The sequence below is a fragment of the Trichosporon asahii genome (genome assembly GCF_000293215.1).
Source record: "Trichosporon asahii var. asahii CBS 2479 unplaced genomic scaffold scaffold00020, whole genome shotgun sequence".
NCBI classification, from domain to species: Eukaryota; Fungi; Basidiomycota; class Tremellomycetes; order Trichosporonales; family Trichosporonaceae; genus Trichosporon; species Trichosporon asahii.
In genome coordinates this window covers 90,507-111,568 of record NW_014040904.1, presented here as the reverse complement: position 1 = coordinate 111,568, position 21,062 = coordinate 90,507, and the positions used below count along the sequence as shown (strand labels likewise).

Below are 21,062 nucleotides of genomic sequence, written 5' to 3'. Positions count from 1 at the left end.
CATCAGAAAACAACAGAAGATGAAAAAGAGATTACGCCTCCTTCCTCTTCTTGCGCTCGCCGCCGTCCTCCTCGTCCGCTTTCCTCTTGGTGCCCGTCTCGGCCTCGGCGGCTTCGGCCGCAGCACCCTCCTTGCGCGCCTTGCGCGCGTCGCGCTTCGCCTTCTCCTGCTCCTTGCGGTACTTCTTGAGCTCGCGGGGGTTCATCTTGGATGTGTCGATCTCGGGCTCAGCCTCGGCGGATTCGGCGGCAGCAGCAGGCTCCTCGTCGAACGTCGTGTGCTGCGACTTTGACGGCGTAGCAGCAGCAGGCTTGCCCACGGAGGCGCGGGGGCGATACGGGCGCTTCGCGGGAGGCTCGGGGAGCTCGGGGGAGAGCGAGGGCGTGCGGCGCGAAACGGCGGGGAGCGCGGGCGGGTTCGACGGGTCGTCGAGGAGCGAGCCCGTGATCGAGAGCATGTTGTTGGTGACCTGGAGACTGTCTGTTAGCTCTTTCAAGAGGTTGTGAGCTTACCCGATGACAGTGAAGGGGACGCGCTCGCCCGAGGCGCCGAGCGTCTGACCGGTGCTCTTGACCTTCCAGCGTCCGACCTCCTCGACGGCGCCGAGGGGCTCGTCCTCGTCCTCGCTGTCGCTCTCGGCCGCCTCGCCGGTGTGCTCGAACTCGTACTTGTCCTGCGGGATGTGCTGGAGGGGGATCGAGACGTTGAACGTCTTGCCGAACAGAAGCGAGAGGTGCGACGGCGAGGACAGCGAGTGCGTGCCCTGCAGCACCAGGCCGAGGCGGGGAGCCCACACAATGCTCCGGAACGTGACCTCAGTCACGCCGAACGGGCACTCGTTGATGAGCTTGATGCTGTCGTCGCAGAACTGGTGGTCCCAGTGGGCAAGGAGGACACCGCCCATCTGTCCCACGTACCTGGCTGTCAGCTATGTCCAGATCAGCAGCTGTGGCTACTTACCGCATGAGCATGCCGTCAAGCGACTCGCGCACGCCCTCCATCCAGTCAGCAGAGAACTTGGGCGGCACGCTGAGCCGCATCCGCTGCACGCGGTGCTCGAACGGTCCCTCGGCACCGCCAGTGACAGGCGCAACCTCGACGGCGTGCTTGTGCTTGCGCTTCTCCTTCTTCTCCTTCTTGTCCTTCTTGGACCGGCGGTCCTTGTGCTTCGACGAGCTCGCCTCGGCGTTCGACATGGTGCTGGAGTGTCGGGCGGAGCGAATGGAAGGGGCGAAACGAGCCAAGTGGGTGGATGTTATGATGGGAGCCAGGTGTGGCTTTCGAAAAAGTTAACCTGCGTACCAATTCAGGCACGGAAATCATATCACCACCCAACCTGGCTCCCCTGTCCTCGCCTAGGGCAAGAGCTGCCTCGTCTTCCTCGACGGCTTCAACTACGCGCGTGTACAGTAAAACTTCGGTCAGTCGGACGCACACCCTTGGGGATCAGACCCTCGACGTGCGATACAATGCATGCAGTGGTATAGAAGCCAGTTTAGATAGTTAAAAATGCCGGGGTGTGAGGGTGAGAGGTGTGACGGGATGTCTTTTCGGTGCTATGTCTAGGGAGCGGTCTGCTTGGGCGCAGCCTCTGGTGTCGGCTCGGCAGACTCAGCAGCCTTCGGGTGAGCATCAGGGGCCTCCTCAGGCGAGGGAAGCTTCTGGCCCGTGGTGATCTCAGACCAGTTGTGCTGCCACTTGTGAGGAATCGTAAGGATACCTCCCTGTACTGTCAGTTCTGTCAACACGTCGAGAGCTCACCCTCTCCAGCAGCCTGACAACAGACTTGGTGGGCTGAGCACCGACGCTGAGCCAGTAGTTTATCCTCTCGACGTCCCACTCGATACGCTTCTCCTTCGGCAGGATCGGCTGCTTTCCAAACACCTGCGTCGACGTCGGCAGCTTGTACTCCTTGGGCACGCGGGGGAGCGGGTCGTACTCGCCGAGCTTCTCAATAGGCTTGGCGTCTCTCCTCTTCGTGGCGTTGATCGCGACGAGGTGGTACACGGGCGTGTGACGCTGACCGTGACGGGCGAGGCGGAGGCGGACGGGCATGGTGTATGGTGAAGGGCGGAGAAACAGGCGATGAAAAGGGAAGCGGGGCGAAAAGCAGCCGTCGGCTTGATCTCGGTGCTAGCGGAGCACGTAGTCGACGTTCGGAGAGTGCGTGCTGCGAGTGTAGAGAGTGCCTATAACGATGTAAGGCAGTGTTGCAGGTGTGCTCGCGACCAGTCTTGACTTTTCCGTCGCCTGATCTCCCGACCACAAGATGGCGTTATCACCCGCCGAAAATTATGACACGCCATAAAATTCCGAAACCGACCTCCACTTCTGGGTCACAGCCACGGACGTCGTCACAACGCGCGTCAGTGACCGATACAGTCAACCACATCAGATCTCCCGCCTCCTTCCCCTTCCTCTTACACTCTCAACCCTCAGACAGCGCAGAACAGTCGACCAGCATGTCGGGGGGAAGACGCGCGTTGACCGCCATGGTCCCGTCCCTCTCGGACAAGGTCAGTAGACTGCATCCCTCAGACGTTCCGTAAACAATGGCTAACCCTTGCAGTTCAAGTCGGCCGATTCAGACCTTCGGTAGGGCTGCAGGTTATGGTGCGGGCTCACTGACGATGTTAGAATCATGGCTCTTGTGGACCTGAACAAAGAGCTCCAGCACATCCTGAACGAGAAACCGGTGGCCAAGACCGCCTCCCGCACCCAGGACCCTTCCTACACTGATGAAACTGCTGAGAAGATCCTGACGGAGATGGTTCTTGGTCTGCTTGGGGACTCGAACGCTGAGGTTAAAAACGCCGCCGCTGCCTGGTAAGCTGCTGTTCTTCCTTAAAGCTGACGCGTCAGTCTTGCAAGCATGTCACGGAAAGCCCGGCCAAACTACCTGCGCCAGATTGTCGCCAACGTCACTGAGGGCATTGGGAGCCCCGGACTGAAGGTCGACGAGGAGAGTCGTGACATCTGCTGCCTTGGTGAGTTTTGCAACCCACGCTCTGCTGATGGCCAGCTCTGAAGAATGTCGTCGCTGAGATGCCCGTCGATGCTCCGAACACGCCTGAGATTCTGACCATGATTTTAACTCGGATTCGCCAGAATGTTAACTCTGTGAGCTCACGATGAATTAACGCCAAGCTGACCCCAGCCTCAAGCGAACCGTCAGCTGGCTTCAGAGCTGCTGCAAATCCTCGCGGACATCTACGCCCGCTTCGGAAACGCTATTGCTTCCAACGCCAAGCTCCAGGACCTGTCGCTGAGCTGCTTCCTCGAGGTCATGTCATCGGCGCCACTGTCCGTCCGCAAGCGCGCCGTTCCTGCTCTCGCGTCGTTCATTTCTATCTGTCCTCAGCACTTCCAGAGTCTGAAGTCTGAGATGTCGCAGGGCTTCAGTGCTGGCGGCGACACTGCGAAGGCTTGGGTTGCAGCGGTGGCGGGTATTGCCAAGACCTCAGCTGCAGGTGATGTGGGCGCACTGATTGCCAACGACAACCTTGTCGACGTGATTCTGAAACAGGCGGACGACCTGGAGGATGCTGACGCTGTCGAGGGCGCTCTGACCGTGGGTCTCGACTTCTTAGAAACGCGCTGACGCACAGGCTCTGGAGACGCTGGCTCTTCACTGCCCATCTGAGCTTTCACCTTCTGTGCCCAAGATTGTCGAGCGTGCGCTGCAACTTGTGAAGTACGACCCGGTAGGTTTCCTCACTTATGTTCACCCACTGACCACCAGAATTACGTGGACTTTGACGAGGATGATGTGGACATGGACGACGAGGACGACCTTGATGATGACGACGAGTTTGACCACGAGTACTCGGACGACGATGACGACTCGTGGAAGACCCGACGATCTGCCGCCAAGCTGTTGACAGCTATCATTAGCACTCGCCTGGACCTCCTTCAGGACCTCTACAAGACTGCTGCCCCTATCCTGGTTGCGCGGTTTGCCGAGCGCGAGGAGTCGGTCCGTCTCGAGGTTATTGCCGCGTTCAACGCCCTGCTGCAGCAGACCGCCAACGCTCGGTCGGCGGACCTTGCTGCTTCGGGACGCAACAAGCGCAAGCGCAGTGAGGGCATGGACGAGGACTCGAGCCCGGATAGCATCACTGCTGCTCTCCTGACGATGAGGTCCCAAATCGTGAAGGCGATTCTGAAGCAGACCGCTGCCAAGACGGTCGCCACGCGCCAGGAGAGCTTCGTCCTGCTGCGGCGGATCGTTGAGGCTCTCGACGGCGGCCTGGAGTCTGAGGCGGACACGCTCTGCCAGGCGGCGAAGGGTGCCCTGCGTTCGTCGGACAGCACGACGCCGTCGCTCACCATCGCCGTTCTGACTTTCCTTGCCGCTTTCTTCAATCACCACGTTGCACGCAGCTATGCCGAACACCTCTCCGAGCTGACTACTGCCATCACGCGGTGCATGAAGGACAAGCTGCAGCGTGTAAACTTTGAGGCGTTCGCCACGGCTTCGGCTCTCGCCCAGTCTCTCCGGCCAGTTCACCCCGGCTTCCGTGCTGGTTCGGGATCGGCTTCGCCTCTGCGCCAGGGATATGACGGACCTGTTCGCCAGCTGTTCCAGGCGACGGCCGAGGTGCTGGGAGCGACATCCGTGGATGGTGATGTGCGTGAGAGGGCCCTGATCACTATGGGTGACCTTCTTGTTCACGAGGGTGACGCTCTGTCCCAGGAGCTCTCGTCTGCTCTGGAGCTCATCAAGACTCGTCTCTCGAACGAGAGCACCGCGTCCACCGCCACGGTCGTCATCGGACGTCTTGCTGAATCCCCTCTCGTCAGCGGCCCTGTCTTTGATGCCTGGCTGCTCGAGGTCCTGCAGGAGATTGTCGTCTCGATTCGCCGCAACAAGCGCTCCGCTTCCAAGGCGGCCGAGTTCACGACTCTCGAGCGCATTCTGAAGCGTGTTGGCAACGCCCTTCCCGCCGAGGTCGCCGATGGCATCATCCTCGAACTTCAACCCTTCATCGACACGCCGGCCGCGCTTCGTGTCGTTGCTCTCGTCCTCCAGGACCAGCCTGCCAGCCGCACCTCAGTTGAGCAGAACATCCTCCCCGAGGTGCTCAACGTCATTCGCAACTCTGCCACGGCTACTCTGATCGACGAGCTGCCCTCCTTCTTCTCCACCTACGTTGCCGGTGACCCCGAGTCAGCGCTCCGCCTCGTCCCGACGCTGGTCATGAACGTCACAAAGGGCAGCAGCGCCGACTCGACCCTCAGCCGTTCGGTCGCCTTCCAGACGACAGCCAAGTGCATTGGTGCCGTGGTCGCAACCAGCCAGCGTAACACGTCTGGCATCCTCGCCACGTTCCAGAAGACGCTCGAGTCCAAGTCGGCTTCCACGCCCGAGCTGTACCTGGCCCTTCTCTCTATCGGCGAGATTGGCCGCGAGGAGGACCTCTGCGGCAACGGTACGCTGTTCGCCGACGTGCTCAAGTTCTTCAACAATGAGAGCGAGGAGGTCCGCACGGCTGCAGCATTCGCCGCTGGTAACATGGCTGCCGGCTCGCCCGAGACGTTGCTCCCGCAGCTCATTCAGCAGATCCAGAACGCCAAGGACGAGGCTGGTCGCTCGCTCCTGCTCTACGCGCTCAAGGAGGTCATTCTCAACTCTTCGCCCGCCGAGCTCGAGAAGCTGACCGACATTCTTTGGGGCCCTCTCTTCGGCGATGTGGCCGCCAGCAACGCGGCCGCCGCCGTCAGCGACGATGGTATTAGGAACATCAAGGCGGCGTGCATTGGCAAACTGACCGCCGTTACGCCCGGACGGTTCATCCCGCAGCTGCAGACGATGCTGCAGTCTACCCCTCAACAGCGCGCCCTCGTCGCTGCGTCTATCCGGTACACGCTCATCGACTCGAGCAGTGCGTCGAACGAGATCATTGCGCCCATTGTGAATGACTGTCTGACCTTGATGGCGGACGAGGATCTTGTCGTCCGCCGCCTGGCTGTTGCAGCGCTCAATGCTGCGGCTCAGAACAAGCCGTACCTCGTCATCGACAAGCTGGGCCAGCTGCAGCCCTACCTTTACCGTGAGACGGAGATCAAGCCGGAGCTGCAGCGCGAGGTGCAGATGGGACCCTTCAAGGTGATCGAGGACGACGGACTGGAGAACCGCAAGACCGCCTACGAGGCCATGTACACGATGCTCGCGAGCTGCTTCAACAAGATTGACGTGCCCGCGTTCACCGAGCGTGTCATGGCCGCCTTGCGGGATGTCAACGAAATTAAGAGCCTCGGACTCATGCTCCTCCTTCGTCTCGCGAACCTGGCCCCCGCCGCCGTCATTCCCAAGCTCGACGAGGCCGCCGAGTCGCTCAAGACTATCATGAAGGACCTCGAAGTCAAGGATGACACCATCAAGCAGGACCTCGAGCGCAAAGGTAAGCTGCTGAATATTGCGCGTTAGCTGACAGGACAAGAGGAGATGCAGCGCTCGACGCTCCGCACCGCCATTCCGCTGTACAACATGAGCACGCCCGCGCAGGCGCCCGTGTTCCACCAGTTTGTCGGCGGACTCCTCAAGATGGACCAGTGGAAGGAGTTCCGCGACTACCAGACCTAATCCGCTGCGCGAGCAGCACCAACACCAGATACAGAACGAGAACAAGAGCTAGACTGTGTGTAGACCATGTAGTGTGTGCAAATGAACCCGACCATCAATACTTCCATCTTGCTGCAGCAAACACGTCAGGTTTCTCTCCAGTGCATGGAAAAGCTCTAGATATGATACTCATATACTATGTAAATAAGGCGGGGATTCTATCGCCTGCGTTTCGTTCGACTGGGCCGTCGCTAGGTGTAACAGCGCGTGCCTCAGTACGTGTGTACAACATGAAAAGGTCAATTACAACATGGCGAAGCGCTCCTCCTGCTCCTCCTCATCAGGCAGGTCCATGGCGCGCTGCGCCTCGCGCTCCTCGTCCCAGTCGATCGACTCGGGGCGCGCAATGACGCGCTCATAGTACCTCTTGGCCGTGGGCGAGATACCATCAGGCAGCCACTGGCTCTGCGTCTCTGCGCTCTGCCCTTCCGGCACATTCGCAGACTGGCCGCGGCGCTCATTGACCAGCGCGCGGATGGCCCGTTCCCTCTGCCTGATTGCGCGAGCGCGCCGCACCTCAAAGTCCGGAATAAGCGTCAGGAACCAGAGATACAGTGGCAGGAGGATGTGTGTCTTGAACCATCCCGGCTGGGTCGCGGGCGCGCGGCGCAGGTCGGGCACAGGCGTCGGGCCGGGCATGCCGTTCGCTCCTTGCGGAATCTCGAGCGCGCTCGGAGGCAGGCGCAGTTGCCGGTTATCCACATCGAGATGGTAGAGCGGGAGGCGGACCCAATCGCTCTCGCGCGGCGGGGCGGGCGCTTGGCGTCTCGCTCCTGCGCCGCCTCGACGGCGCTCACGCTCCCGTTCGCGCTCTCGTCGGGGCTCACGCTCACGCTCCGGTTGGATCTCGCCGTCGGCGCCGTACTCGCGCACGACGACGTCGTCGCGGTCCCGACGACGGCGGCGACCCTCGCGCTGCTCCAGCGCACGCTCGGCACGTTGGTTGCCGGATCCGCTCGGCGCGCCGCTCGACGGCCCAGTGAGAGTAGGTGTCAAAGACCCACCAGGCGCCGCCGGCTGCGAGCATAAGCCAGAGATTTGTGTCGGTCCAGGGCAGGTTGCATGAAGATGATGAGAAGGATGCGGAACGCGGACCAGAAGGCGTGCACGAGCAAAGTCGACGAGATGCTCTGCAGGAGCGTACCGACGCCTGGCGCCGGCCGGTAGATGACGCGCACACGGACAGGGGACTGGTTGACCCGTTGCGAGTATGAAGGCAGCGCAGTCGTGGTGGAGGGCGACTGGGCGGCCTGGAGCGAGTCGGTCAGATGCGGGAGAAGCACGGTCAGGCGCAGATAGAGGAGGAGATGCGTCAACTGCGACGGAACCATGCCCGATGAAGGCAGGTTCAGAGTGACGGTCTTCTCGTCAAACTCAACAGGCGTGGAATCGCCCTCAGCGGCATAGGGTCGACCAGTCGCCGTTTTCCACAGCGATTCAATCTCGGAACGCACGCCCTTCTCGCCAAGACCGGTCCAGACCGCACGCAGATCGCCGTCGTCGCCTTCTAGCACTGCCTCCCAGCCAGAGCCGGGAGCCATTGAGCGAAGGACGCTTGCGACAGCTTCTCGTGCGACTCGGCGCTCGACAGTCGGGGCGGGGTGCATGTCGTCCCAGGCGATGTTTTGCTGTCCGAGCAATGCGCAGAGGTGTTCACGCGCAGCGAACAGGAGGTAGTGTACAGTGTCAGCCAGCGCAGCGGCAGTGGCAGACGGCTGAGGGGCAGGTGGCGAAGCGGTTCTAGTCGGGGCGTCCGAGACAGCGGGCACAGAAGCCGGAGGGGAGGGGGCAGCGTTCTTCTGCGGGCGGGCGACGAGGTGCAGCGTGGGTGTCTCGCCCTTGGGCAGCGCGCGGCCGAGTATCTCAAAGTCCTCGAGCATTCGACCCCGACAGATTAGGCGCATCCCATCGCGCTCCCATGCGCCGAAGCCTGCCGATCCGTCTGCGAGAGCGTCTTTCGCCGCTCCCACCGACATGGTCGTCGGCACTTCCCATGAGATGGGGGTGCTGGCGCCGAGCTCTGCGTACGGCGTTTTGATATGCAGGCTAATCATGCTCGGACTGAGCTTGCGGCGGAGGCGGAGGCGGTCCTCGCCGTCGGCGGCCGTAAGCGGCTGCGGGTGTCGGAAAGGAGTGAGGGGTGGCGATGAAGCCCCAACGGCGCTGGGGTCGGGCGCAGACGCCTCGGGCTGCATTTTGGGCAGGTCGCGGGTGGGCGAAGTGTCCGTGTGAAGTCGTGAGGGAAGAAGGTGGGAAGGAGTGATGTTGCAGAAGAAGATAACGGGAATGCTCACTCCGAAGAACGACCACGCTAGCCGGACACTGCGGGGCGCTCATGGCCCCGATCCACGTCGGCTGCCAACATGACGTTTACGTAAGTCGCTTCGTCAGCGCAATCACGCAGACCGAGCTCGCCATCAGCACAATGGTCTTAGGCTATTGCATCGCGCGCTCCTCTGTGAGCGATATGCCTAGTTATCAAGCCAGAAAGTCAACGCAAGGGGAGCCAATGCGATGCAGAGAACTGGAAGATGCGGACGTCGTGGGTCTTCTTTGCGCGGCCAAGCTGTGTGTGCGCCACCCGATCGAGCCCAGCTCGATTTACCGCATAATCGCAACTCAATACGGTGTTCATTACACTGGTGAATAGCTTCATCCTAATCACGCCCAAGCATCCCTTACGTAAACCATTGGCCTCCATGCCAGGAACGCCCGTCCGAAATGTAAACAATCCCTTCGAACCCATCATCCTCAAACGGGTTCGACCTGCACTTGTGCATCACCACGACAGCATGGCGGACTCACCACCCCTAAGCCCACTGAAGGTTCACTCCGTCTCAAGCCTCAACACGCAACTCCTCGCCCACGGGTTCGCGAAGCGCCCGCTGCGCCTCGACAACCTCACTGATGCGGAACAAATCAACGTCACCAGCGTCATTGTCGAGTTGCTCGGCGCGAATGTGGTGAGCGCCGGCCCTCATTTCCTTCAGACTATTGGGATTAGTTGCTCTTCCCCCACATCCCACCCTTCCCTCCGCCGAGCTTCCATATGCCCTTCCATAGCTGACGCACAGAACAACCTGAACCGACTCGAGGACCTCTCTGCCCGCCATCGCTCGCTGCAGTTCGAGTGGGAGTGTCTGTCCGAAAAGGTCGAGCGACAAGCAAAGTCAATCTCGAAGCTAGAACATGACGTCGAGCACCAAAAGTCTCGCGCAGCGGAGGCGGAACGTAAGGCGTCTGCCGAGGAGCGTGAGTCGGCCAAGCTGCGGCACGAGATCGACCGCGGGAAGCGTAATCTCGAGACACTCCGCACGGCGGCTCAGCAAGAAACGAAGCGGCAGCAGATCAAGCTCGACAAGCTGACAGCTGCTCCGCGACACCAGCTGCCCAACTTTACGCTCCTGAATCCGATCGCGCCGGGGACTACGGCACCAGCTGCGCCTGGTCCTCTGCCTCTGCTCGAGAATGGGATCCGGGACCTGGACGCACTCCGGCAGAGTGCGACCGAGGAAGCCGAGGCGTTCCGTCACGTCATAGTCGGTATCGCGAACGGGCTGAATGAGGCGCTGGCTTGGTCAGAGGGTCGGGACGTTGACCGCATCCTCCTCGCCGAGTTCTTCGAGATGTCCACCCGACATGGCCAGGCTTCCAGCTGGACGGCCCACCCGAGCATCGCCGATATCAAGCTGAAACGGCTGCTCGAGGACGTGCGCGAGCGGCTGATGGAGGGTCCCGCGCCCTCCGCAGTCGTTGCGGAGGAGGAAGACCCCGAGGCGGCAGCGAGGGAGAGGGAACGCCAACGTCGGGAAGCCGACCTGCGCGACCGCGTGAAGGATCTCGAGGTCGAAGTTGGCATTGCTCGCGCAAAGGAGGAAGAAGCGCAGAAGGTCGTCGAGGAAATGGCGCGTACGAATGCCGCCGCCTCAGTGCCCTCGACAACAGACTTTGCAGACCAGAAACTGCGCGACGAGCTCGTGAGGCAGAAACGTCTCCTGGACGCGGAGCGCGACGAGCTGACGCGCGCACAACTCTCGGTTGCCGAAGAACGTCTCGGTCTCGAGGAAGCAAGGCGTACGTTTGAGGAGCGCCGGGCGGAGGAGATTGAGCGCGCGATGCGGGAGAGAGAGGCAGAGCGGGAGGAGGAGGCCAAGCGCAAGGCGGACGAGGACAGCGATGACGACGAGCCAGTGGGCCACGAACACAGGCCTAGCAAGCCGAGCCCGTTATCGCCCCATCGCAAGCGACACGTCAAGAAACGCCCGCGGCCAAGTCTCCAGCGCCTCGTCGTTGAGAAGCAGCACCATGCGAAAGCATGCTCGACCGTCATCACCCCAGAATCCACTGCGCCCTCTGCCGTTTCCTCCGCGCCTTCCTCATCATCCTCGACCACGCCTCCGATCTCCGCGGAAGCGGGCCCGAGCTCGAGCCAGACCGTGAAACGCACCCCGCCAGCCGAGAAGATCCTGTCCGAGGGCGGGGAGAAGGCAAACGCCAGCAACGCCAGCAACGCCGGCAGCGCCGGCAGCGCCTCTGGCGAGACGCCAATGCTGGGCGGCGCGCGCCTGCTCAAAGCGGGCGTGACGCTGCGCAAGACCTCATCCGACCGCCCGCGCAAGAAGACCGCCAAGCCCGCAAATCCGACGTCAAAATCCAAGCCGCCCGTGTCCGCCGGCATCCGCGCCGTGAAGCGTACCCCCGACTCGGCCCGGAAGCCGACCCTTGAAGCGGCGGGCATTCGCAAGAGCTTCACGATGACGGGGTCGTTGAGGGACTCTGTACGCTCGGCGTCGGCGGACTCGGCGGGCTTGGCGGGCGGGGCGCGCAGGGTGGCGCTAGTGGGCGGAGCTCGACGGGGAGTGTTGCGAGTGTCGCGAGTGTCGCAAGCGGCGCGAGTGGCGCGAGTGACAGTGGCAAGGGGGTGGCGCCCGGCATGACGCCGAGTCAGAGCCGCTTGCTCTCCGGCACGGCAGCTAGCAACGCCAAAGCCCGGAGAGTGGAGACAGAGCGCGCGAGGCTCGGAAAGGTCTGGAAGTGAGCGAGAGCGCGAGTTTGGATAGTGGTCTGTATGTGTTGTGATTTGTATTCCTATGCCATTTGTGCCTTGTGCCACTGTTCCTTACGCTGCATCGCTGCATGCCAGCACAGATATATCATTAGGCTACGGTATAACGAACTCGGGGTTTGGTTATGTGGGAAAAGGTCTAAATTTTCAGAGGGAGGGAGGAAGGATGAACTAGTAGCCAGGCTACACCTCCTTCTTCCCGTCCAGCTTGATCTCTGGCGGCTCGCTCGTCTCCGCCTGCGGGAGGACGAGGGGCGAGTTCTCGAGTCCCGTGCCCTTGCGCTGCTTCACCTCCTGGTCGACGCGGTCCGCGTGCGCGGCATGTTTCGGCTTGGCGTCATAGTCGATCGGCGTGCCGACGTCCGCTGTGTCGGCGTCCGCGTCCGCGTCGGCGTCGCGCGAACCCGATCCCGAACCAACAGTTGCGGCGGGGCGCGGGTCGTGTGCCGCGCTGTCTGCGGTCATATCCGTGTGTGGCGTGGAGGGCGTGGAGGCAATGGTTTGCGTGAGCGCCTCCATCTCGCGCTGGAGCACGTTGAGCTCCTTCTCGAACTTGCGGCCGAAGACCTCGACGTAGAAGTTGCCGCCGTTCCAGACCGCGACCACGAAGAGGAGGATAATCACGAGGTCTGACGCCGTGTGCGAGTGCATCAGGATCGTGGCTGCCGGGATCATGAAGATGATGCTGTACACTGGGATGTTAGCTAGCGACGGGAGAGAAAGCTGTGTCGGCAAAGGACCACACTCACCAAACTGGCCAAAGATGAACCACAGTTCGCGGTGCGCGGGCTTGACGGCGCGGAGGGCGCGGCCGATGGGACCATGCTTGTCGTTCAGGAGGTAGTTGAAGCTCGACTGGCGGGCGCCGCTCTCAATCTTGTCCTTGCGGTCAACAAAGATGAACTTCCAGTACAAGCCCTGCCAGATGCAGTACGGCACCGCCGCGCAGAGCACCTTCTGCCACCACGTGTAGTTGTCCAGTCCGTTCAGCGCAGGATACCGGATGTTTGCGCCGCGGTACGTGAACAGGATGTCGGTGAAGACGATCGGCGGGTAGATGTGAATGAAGAGCGAGGTCACCTTGTCGAGCGAGTGGAAGACGAGCGAGTTGCGCCAAGTGATGACGGCAGAAGCGAGGGGACCTGAAGGTCAGCTTGTTCAAGATCCCGCGAATCAGCTCACCCATGGTCAGGAGGTAACAGCAGATGAACAGGTAGGTCGAGCCAGGCCAGATCCAGAGGAACATGAGGTCCAGAACGTTGACAAAGTAACACATACTGCGCGGTCAGTAATCGCCACTACGTCCCGATATACGCACTCTGTACTGTCAGCTAAACACTTCCGCGAGTAGCTGTACTCACCAAACAGGAAGTAGTGCCACTCCTTCTTCTTATACGTGTACGCGCGGATAGCGAGGTGGAAAGCGACCTGGACAGTGTACGCGAAGGGGATCCATTCCGGCGCACGACCGAGGAGGAAGCCCGTGAACGCGACGGTGAGGACGCCAAACTCGAATGCTGCACCGATCAGCTTCTGCACCTTTGTATGAGTAGCTACTCACAAACCTTCTCCCTTGTCCTGACGACTTTGGCGCTCTTCCACTTTGCGCTCGCCGCATTGATCTTCGAGTTCAGAATGCTCTTGACGCGGTTCACCTCGCGCTCAACGTCCTGCCGGTACACGGTCGTGAGCATCTTGCGCTTGGCGTCCTTGTCCCGCGTCGAGAGGTGGGTGTCGTCGTCATCGTCGAGCAGCAGCATCGAGCCCTTTGGCGTGCGCAGGCCGCGCGGGATCATCGACCCCGCCTTCTGACGCAGCTTCTTGGACGACTCTTTCAGCTTGCGCTCCCAGAGATCAAGGCGGGAGTCTGGTGTCAGCTTGTGCAAATACTTCTCAGCTGATGAGGCGGAACAAAGCATTGCCTCTGGTGCCGTATGGTTCAAGGCGCTGGGACGCAGAACGTGTAACTGGAACCAACGTTACTCCGACATCTTGTGCCCTCGTACATTGACGGTGACGTGGCCGCGATCGGCGCCTTCTGCTTCTAGCCCATCACACTCGCACTCACCGAAGAAGGTCTCGACGACATCTGTCTGTCAGTTCGCCGCGGAGGAGGCCCGGAACTCACCAAGGAGGAGGAGTGGGCCCTCGGCCCAATCCTCGCCGACGCGTTCTGCTCCCTTGCTCAAGATGCCAGAGAGTGAGCTACTCGTGCGGCTGAGCGAGGGGCGCTCTGGTGTATCGGCGCCGTTCCAGTTGGGCGTCGAGGGCCGGATGTCGGGGGAATCTTCCGCCATCCTGTGGTTCTTGTTGAAGTAGTCAATGATGAGCGTGGATTGTGAGGGGTGAAGAGAAGAAGAGGAAAGTGAAGGTGTGGATTGGTGAAGGGTTCGTCTTGTCAGAAGGCGAGGAAGACAGAGTCGAGAATGTAGGAAGGATTGAGTGACGGTCGGATGTTTGCGTTTCGAATGTGTGTGTGGTCGCCTTGTGCTTCCTTCCTTGTGTGGAAGATTGGGTGGCCAAATTCCAAGTCCCACTCCAATCCATCGCTGCTTGTTCCTGGGCCCTCCCTCCGGCGTACCGTCGTGCCGCACTTAGTCCAGGTGGTGACGTACGTGACGATCCCAATGGTGGCGTTTTGTTTCCGCCAACGCTGCGCCTGGCGCAAGCCTTGCGCCAGCACTCGAGGCCCCGCCTGCACCTCGCACCAACCCAGGCTGCGTGGTCTCAGCCCCTTGATGCATGTGCCAGCTCTACCATAGGGTGACTGACTCTACAATGATGTATATATCTCGTCACTCGCAGAGTCGTCACGCCCTGCACCCGCACACGTGTATAAAACAAGTTGACATCGTGTCTATCTGCTACAAGAGGTGGCATGCTCGCCCAGCCGAGCTCAGTCGAGCACCTTGGTCACAACGCCGAGGACCTTCGTCTTGGCTTCGCGGAGGAGGATGAGCTGCCCCTCCTTGACAAACTCGGCCTGGCCGATGAACTCGAACACGACCTTTGCGCGGTCGCCAGTCCTGATGAGGCCAGACGGGTGGTCGAGGCTGACAATCTGCGTCGACGCGCGCACTGCGCCGCAGTGAAGCATCGCAGTGTAGCGTGGCTGAATTGTCGAGCTGTGGTGCAGCACCATGACCATGCCCTCGAAGCGCTTCACGGCCATGGGATGAATCTCGGTCTTGGCCATGAGCACCATGCCCTTACGCACTTGGCTGCGGCGGATGCGCTTGAGCGCGAGACTGGGCGTCAGTTTCACAAACAACTTCGATCAACTCACGCAACGCATTGACCAGCTTCAGCCGAGTCGACCTTGACGCGCTTTTTCTCGATACTCCTGATGGCTGTGGGGATGAAGTGACCGAGCGAGTCGGGGCCGACGAGCACTTGGTCGTTGGGCTTGACAACGCCAGACTCAATGACGCCAGACACGACCGTGCCGATGAAGGGCACCGAGAACGCGTCGCTGATGTGCAGCTCGAACGGCGCGTCAGTTACATACTTCTCGTTATTCTGCGACGAGGGAAGAATGTTCAGGAAGCTGCGCAGATTCGGCAAGTTGTCGCCCGTCACGTTCGAGAGCATGAAGACGGGACAAATCTTGGATGACCGATTTCTTGTCATGTCAAGCGCGCAGTCGATCGCCTGTTGCTCGTTCTCGACGAAGACTGGCGTCTTACGACATCCCGGGCTCTGGAGAACTCTCTTCAACATGGACACCGTCTGCTCCATGATATTGGGTGGTGTCATGTCGGTCTGTTGTTAGCTAATACTGAGGAGGACCCCGCAGCTCACCTTGGTCACACAGACAATGATTGGAACGTTCAGAGCGAGAGCTACGCCAAGATGCTCCTTGGACATTCCGATCAGACCAGCATTCCCTCCCACAATAAGCATGACGTAGTCGGGAGCGTGTCCCGAGAGGCCGAACACCGTGGTCTTGAAGTAGCGCTCGTGGCCCGCGAGGTCAATGAAAGACACGACCTTTGCGGCTTGCTTGTAGATCTCGTCCCAAGCAAGCTTCTCGCGCTTCACAGAGTCCGCAATGGCCGGTGTCGAAGGGTATATTGGCTTGCCCTCAGTCGTGAATCCGAGAATCTCGCCTCCAATGGAGGATGTGCGGCCCGTCTCCACCTCATGCGGGTGCTTGAAGAGGGCAACACGTGCCTTTCCGCGACCGTCATCGAGGCCGCCTCTTGTCAGGACACCGAGGATCGTGCTCTTCCCCGCATCGACGTTGCCGACGACCGCAACGCGCACCTCCTGCACCTCCTCCACGCTCGCTGGGCGCAGGCGCACAAGCCAGGTGCCGAAAGGACCGTCCTTGGCGTCGTTGCGGTAGAGCTCAGTCATCTCCGCCTTGATGGCGGCGCATGTTGTTCGTAATCGCTCGACAGCCTTGTCGAGTTGCTCCTTCGTGATTGGCGTACCCTTGACCTCGCCTTCCTCGGTAATGGCGTGCGCGCCGAGAGCCACGATGTACTCGCCGTGGTCCTGCAGCAGCTTCGACACTAATCTTGACTTGAGCGCCTCGTCGTCGGCGTCAAAGAGCGCCTCCTGTTGGATTGTCAGAAGGATCGCTTAAATGTGAAACACGTACCTCGACGCTGATGTTCTCTGCTGAAACCGCGTCCGTGTCACGGTCCTCGACGACGCTGACCACGACGTCGTGCTGCTTGACCTTGTGGTGGTGCTTGGCCGCCTCGGCGGCGGCGTGAGCCTCGCGGGCTTCTCTGATTGCTTGTCGTTGTCTCTCCTGCGAGAACTGCTCGATCTCGGCCTGAAAGGATCTGAGGGCCGTCATGATGGTCGATGCTTGTGGTGGTGGTTGCGCGCGTAATGCTGCGCTGCGTGATAGCAACGGTGCGGATGGAGAGAGCGCGAGGCGGAACAGGTTGGGCAGTAAAGTGGACCTGACCTCTTAAGGGAGAGACAGGTCGAGGCAGCGGGGGAGGTGGTGGACGCCAGGCGATCGGGTTGAGTTGTTGTCGAGTCGACAATCTGGAGACAGCGCATGTAGCGTTTGTCTCTAACCTTGGATGTGCGTGTAGCGCGGTACGCAGTGGTGGGTACAGCCGGTTCTCAGCGGGTGGAGGCAGATGGGGAACGCGGGGAAAGACGGTTCGGTGCCTAGGGCTGCTGACTGCTACCATTGTCCGCAAACGTGGGAGCGACCACCCAAATTTGCTTCCGGGTGGCAAAATGCACACCTCACCTCATGTTCGATTGCGAGCGGTGGGTGGCAAATCGATCTAGACTGCGATCTGCCGAGGTCCGGCGCGCGATGCTCGACTCGAATGGTACTCTAGCATCAGGCTGTACCTGCATAGACTGGAGAGTTCGAGTCATGCTTTCCATGCATCTCTGAGCTCTCTGACTCGAGCAGGAGTCGTGATTTGCGTTGCGCCGATCTCGAGAGATAAGCGCTTCCTGCCACTTTTAACTGTCGTGCATGCTCATCTGGGCATTCTCCTCGACTTTAAGCATATGCACAGGTAGATCTCGTTGCGTGGAATTAGCTAAAGCTGACAGGAAGGGCTGTAGAGTGCGCAGAGAGCCGGGACAGCCCCTCGCGGCTCGTTTTGGGCCGGTCATCACCTCCGCCATGGCGAAATGGTAGACGCGTTGCATTTAAGCTGCAAATCCATTCTGGAGTGCAGGTTCGAGTCCTGTTGGCGGAGGATGAAACCTTTTTGAGGGGTCTACGCTGCCTGTGAGTGTCTGAGAAGTGTCGGGAGAGGCCCTGGAGATGGAGGAAGACATCGAAAGGTGGTAGTCGAGGTGGTGGAGAGGCGCGTTGGCGCAAGATCAGTCGCGTCTTAGCGTGCGATAAGTGGAGGTCGCACCCTGTGGCCCTATGTGCGCCCCCAGCTAGCCCAGGTACGGTCTGTGTGTTAGCTGGGTCCGCTGGCTGCCAGCCGCGCGTGATCTGGGTCAGGATGTCTCATGTTTGAGCTGCGCGCATTGTCAGATGGTGGCCGTCGTCCGCTGCGCGAATGCGTCGGCTGCTGCTGCTGCGGGCTCCACTTGTCCGTTGCGCCGTCAGCTGCAAGACCCGCGGTACGTGGACCGATTAGAGTCGGTTCGGTGGCGCAGATGCGTCAATGTTTTGCACAGTCCGAGGCTACTTGTCACTTCTCGTTCCCCGACGCATGGGTTTTCAGCACATGACCGCCAATGCACCCAATGCCAGCCACATATCTTCGTCCTCATGACCAGCGACACCATTGTCGCACAAACTGCGATGGCTCGTTTGCCACTGAGATCGCAGTAATCGCGGCTACCCGTAGCTCTGATCGTGGCGGCCGCCGGAGACTAGGAGGATCTCGAAGCTCCGAGCGTTCAACTACGGTTTACAACTCAGCAGAGCACAGCCGTAGCTGACGAAGCAGGTTACGTAATACAGACCTATCAGGGAGCACATGGCGCAATCGGCCAGAGCCGACAGAGGGACGACATTGGGTGGCTTGGCGGCTCCAGGGTGTCGCGACGTCATGCGGGGTCATCGGGTCACTCACCGTAGAAGCGACATGCTGTGCAGTTGCGCCTCTACCCTTTGTTTGCTTCCGTTTTTCCCTTCACCCCGGCAGCCGGAACCCTTACTGACAATCTCCTCGTCAGCGCCCCGGCCTTGCTCCTCATGCCTTATCGTGGCCATGCGGTTGGCGGATGCCCCCGTAGCGAACCTCCTTTCCCTCTCGCGCTCTCGCCGAAGATGCGCAAATGCCATGCGAGAATGCCAGCGTCACGTCAACGTGCGTGCTGGAGCGCAGCCGATTCGCCTTGGCTGTCTGGACCACCAGGGAAGTCGGCTCATTAATGCAGGGTGTCGCATACAGTCATCTGCGCCTTTCTGCGGGGGAAGATCTACTTCCGCGCCACTCCACAGGCTCGATGGGCCAGGCCGCCATCGCTTCTCACCGTACAAGCAGCCAAGCAGAGCACCGCGCGCGCCGCTTTGACCGTCTCCACGGCTCAGCATTCCGGTTTGGCGCCGGCTCTCGCTCTCGGCTCTGCGGCTCTGCGGCTCTTGGTGCTCACCTGACGTCGGGTTGCCCCTGTCCCTTGACCCGCAAAGACCCTTTCAGTCTCACATTGCCGACCAAAGCGACGCCGGCCACCGTACCCACCAGGCCACCCGCCGTACCCACGGGTACCGCGGCTGTGCTGACGCATGTGTCGTACGGTGGGGCGTACAGCCAAGACATTGCTCCCGCGTGCACCACCTCCTGCCAAGTGCTCTTAAGCAATCCAGTGCCTCCAACCACATCTCTCTTTCCCCTCTCACACCGCTTGCGCTCTAGTACCGACTCTACTAGGACCCCTACTTCGAATGGCCAACCCTCCTGTTTCCATCGACGAGCCCGAACCCGATATACGTGGCTTTACCCACTCATCTATCGACAACTCCAATGATCGCACTGTAATCGCACACGACCTCCCCGCGCCCCTCCCCCAGCACCACCTCGACCCCACCGCCCTCCTCGACGAGAAGACGGAGCATGTCACCGTCTACGAGCATGCTGACCTCTCTCAACCCAACCTCCAACGCCACGACTTCGCCACTCACGATGCGAACGTCAAGCGCGTCCCTGAAGGTGGCAACAATTCGAACGCGTCTGTTGACACCTTCGAACCCCACCATGGCGACGATGGCGAGGCCCCCGTGAAGTGGGAGGACCCAACGTACTGGCAATCTTTCAAGAATATGATGCGTGGTGTTCCCATCCTCTGGATCACCCCTGCACTCGTTCCAGTCGCATGGGGCCTGCACTTCAGTCATCAGAACCCCGTCGCCGTCTTCGTCGTCTCGCTGCTCGCCATTGTCCCTCTCGCCGGTGGTCTTGGTTTCGCAACCGAAGAGCTCGCCATCCGTTGTGGTGACACCTGGGGTGGTCTCCTGAACGCGACTTTCGGAAACGCCGTCGAGCTTCTCGTCGCCATCCTTGCGCTTGTCAAGGGTGACATTGACATCGTCCAGGCCTCCATGGCCGGATCCATCCTCAGTAACATTCTGCTCGTTTTGGGTATGAGTTACTTTGCTGGTGGTCTCCGTTTCCATGAGCAGGTCTACGGCGTTGTCGGTGCGCAGACGATGATTTCGCTCCTCGGCCTGTCCGTCTTCGCCATCCTGCTCCCCGAGGCCTACCACCTCGCCTGGCCCTCGACGTCGACCGCTCGTTCCAGTGCCCAGTCGGCGGAAATTCCCCCTGAGCAGATGGCCATCATCCTGTCCATGTCGCGCGGTCTCAGTTTCATCCTGCTTGCTTGTTATGTCGCGTACCTGCTGTTCACGCTCTGGACGCACGCATACCTTTTCAAGCAGCGCGATGAGATCGCCGTCTCCGCCCTCCCGACGCCCTCTCACCAGCGAGTCTTCCCCCGCCCTCAGTGGGTGCCAAGCCTTCACACGGTCATCTCGCGTGACACGGACACCAAGAGCCAAGCCTCTTCAGACGACAGCCACATGCACACCCTCTCGGTTCCCACCGTTGAGCTCAACGGTGTGGCGCAGCCCCACCGCAACTCTGGCAGCTCCTCGCCCGGTGTGCAGTCGCCCTCCATCCTGGCGAACAACCAGCAGACACCTCCCGAGCTCGACATTGGCCGCGCTCGTGCCTACTCCTCGGCTTCTGCGACCCGCACCAGCCCCAGCCTGCGTTTCCGCGAGACAACGCACCCCCTCTCCACCGCGACCACCATTGACACACTTGACATTGAGGCTCAGCACCACCGTGTCGAGGCCGGTCTTCCTGAGAACCCTCGTACCAAGGCGATCTTCGCCTTCGGTATGCTTATCACGTTCACTGGTCTCGCCGGTCTCACCGCCGAATGTCTCGTCGACTCGATCGACGGTCTCACCGAGTCGACCAGCGTCTCGCGCGAGTTCGTCGGTCTCATCCTTCTGCCTGTCATCGGTAACGCCGTCGAGCACATCACGGCTGTCACTGTTTCGCTCAAGGACCGTCTCAACTTGTCCATGAGCATCGCGGTTGGATCCTCGATCCAGGTCTCGCTCGGTATTCTTCCTCTTCTTGTTCTCATCGGTTGGATGATCGGGCAGCCCATGTCGCTCCTGTTTGACACCTACGAGACGATCGTCCTTGTGATCGCGATCATTCTCGTCAACTTTGCCATCGCCGACGGTCGCTCGCAGTATCTCGAGGGATTCGTCCTCATGATGGCCTACGTCTGTATCGCCCTCGTCACCTGGTTCTACGACCCCATCCATCAAAGTACTATACGAAAAAGTCGTAGAGCCGTGTCTGTTGTAACACGTCATCTCGAAGTATATTTATAGTCTGAAGTAAACCTGAAGCAAGAAACAGTCTTTCGTAGTAACCAGTATGCATTCACGGTCATACA

The 21,062-nt window shown here is 60.4% G+C and overlaps 8 protein-coding genes and 1 non-coding gene across 9 annotated transcripts; 4 read left to right on the top strand and 5 right to left on the bottom strand.

The window, feature by feature from the left end:
- Positions 1-31: 31 nt before the first annotated feature.
- On the bottom strand, positions 32-1,196 carry A1Q1_00366 (uncharacterized protein; the record flags this gene model as incomplete). The annotated part of the gene is made up of 3 exons (XM_014326015.1): positions 32-469; positions 521-917; positions 961-1,196. The coding sequence occupies 3 exons, from the start codon at positions 1,194-1,196 to the stop codon at positions 32-34; spliced, it is 1,071 nt and encodes a 356-aa protein (XP_014181490.1).
- A 366-nt stretch (positions 1,197-1,562) lies between these two features.
- On the bottom strand, positions 1,563-2,055 carry A1Q1_00365 (ribosomal protein s24; the record flags this gene model as incomplete). The annotated part of the gene is made up of 2 exons (XM_014326014.1): positions 1,563-1,724; positions 1,762-2,055. 2 exons carry the CDS (start codon positions 2,053-2,055, stop codon positions 1,563-1,565), a joined length of 456 nt encoding a protein of 151 aa, XP_014181489.1.
- A 407-nt stretch (positions 2,056-2,462) lies between these two features.
- Positions 2,463-6,586, top strand: A1Q1_00364 (uncharacterized protein; the record flags this gene model as incomplete). Its single annotated transcript, XM_014326013.1, has 8 exons — positions 2,463-2,516; positions 2,570-2,595; positions 2,638-2,826; positions 2,872-2,987; positions 3,165-3,571; positions 3,618-3,704; positions 3,854-6,404; positions 6,444-6,586. 8 exons carry the CDS (start codon positions 2,463-2,465, stop codon positions 6,584-6,586), a joined length of 3,573 nt encoding a protein of 1,190 aa, XP_014181488.1.
- Positions 6,587-6,868: 282 nt separating this feature from the next.
- Positions 6,869-8,820, bottom strand: A1Q1_00363 (uncharacterized protein; the record flags this gene model as incomplete). The annotated part of the gene is made up of 2 exons (XM_014326012.1): positions 6,869-7,642; positions 7,810-8,820. The coding sequence occupies 2 exons, from the start codon at positions 8,818-8,820 to the stop codon at positions 6,869-6,871; spliced, it is 1,785 nt and encodes a 594-aa protein (XP_014181487.1).
- A 504-nt stretch (positions 8,821-9,324) lies between these two features.
- A1Q1_00362 (uncharacterized protein) lies at positions 9,325-11,663 on the top strand (the record flags this gene model as incomplete). The annotated part of the gene is made up of 2 exons (XM_014326011.1): positions 9,325-11,403; positions 11,454-11,663. 2 exons carry the CDS (start codon positions 9,325-9,327, stop codon positions 11,661-11,663), a joined length of 2,289 nt encoding a protein of 762 aa, XP_014181486.1.
- A 210-nt stretch (positions 11,664-11,873) lies between these two features.
- Positions 11,874-13,987, bottom strand: A1Q1_00361 (uncharacterized protein; the record flags this gene model as incomplete). Its single annotated transcript, XM_014326010.1, has 6 exons — positions 11,874-12,382; positions 12,440-12,832; positions 13,052-13,207; positions 13,252-13,637; positions 13,759-13,768; positions 13,819-13,987. The coding sequence occupies 6 exons, from the start codon at positions 13,985-13,987 to the stop codon at positions 11,874-11,876; spliced, it is 1,623 nt and encodes a 540-aa protein (XP_014181485.1).
- Positions 13,988-14,586: 599 nt separating this feature from the next.
- On the bottom strand, positions 14,587-16,500 carry A1Q1_00360 (GTP-binding protein 1 (g-protein 1); the record flags this gene model as incomplete). The annotated part of the gene is made up of 4 exons (XM_014326009.1): positions 14,587-14,938; positions 14,977-15,419; positions 15,492-16,253; positions 16,297-16,500. 4 exons carry the CDS (start codon positions 16,498-16,500, stop codon positions 14,587-14,589), a joined length of 1,761 nt encoding a protein of 586 aa, XP_014181484.1.
- A 795-nt stretch (positions 16,501-17,295) lies between these two features.
- A1Q1_t126 lies at positions 17,296-17,377 on the top strand. Its single transcript has one exon. It is a non-coding gene; the product is annotated as a tRNA-Leu (tRNA).
- A 1,652-nt stretch (positions 17,378-19,029) lies between these two features.
- Positions 19,030-20,997, top strand: A1Q1_00359 (calcium ion transporter; the record flags this gene model as incomplete). The annotated part of the gene is made up of 1 exon (XM_014326008.1): positions 19,030-20,997. One exon carries the CDS (start codon positions 19,030-19,032, stop codon positions 20,995-20,997), a length of 1,968 nt encoding a protein of 655 aa, XP_014181483.1.
- Positions 20,998-21,062: the final 65 nt, after the last annotated feature.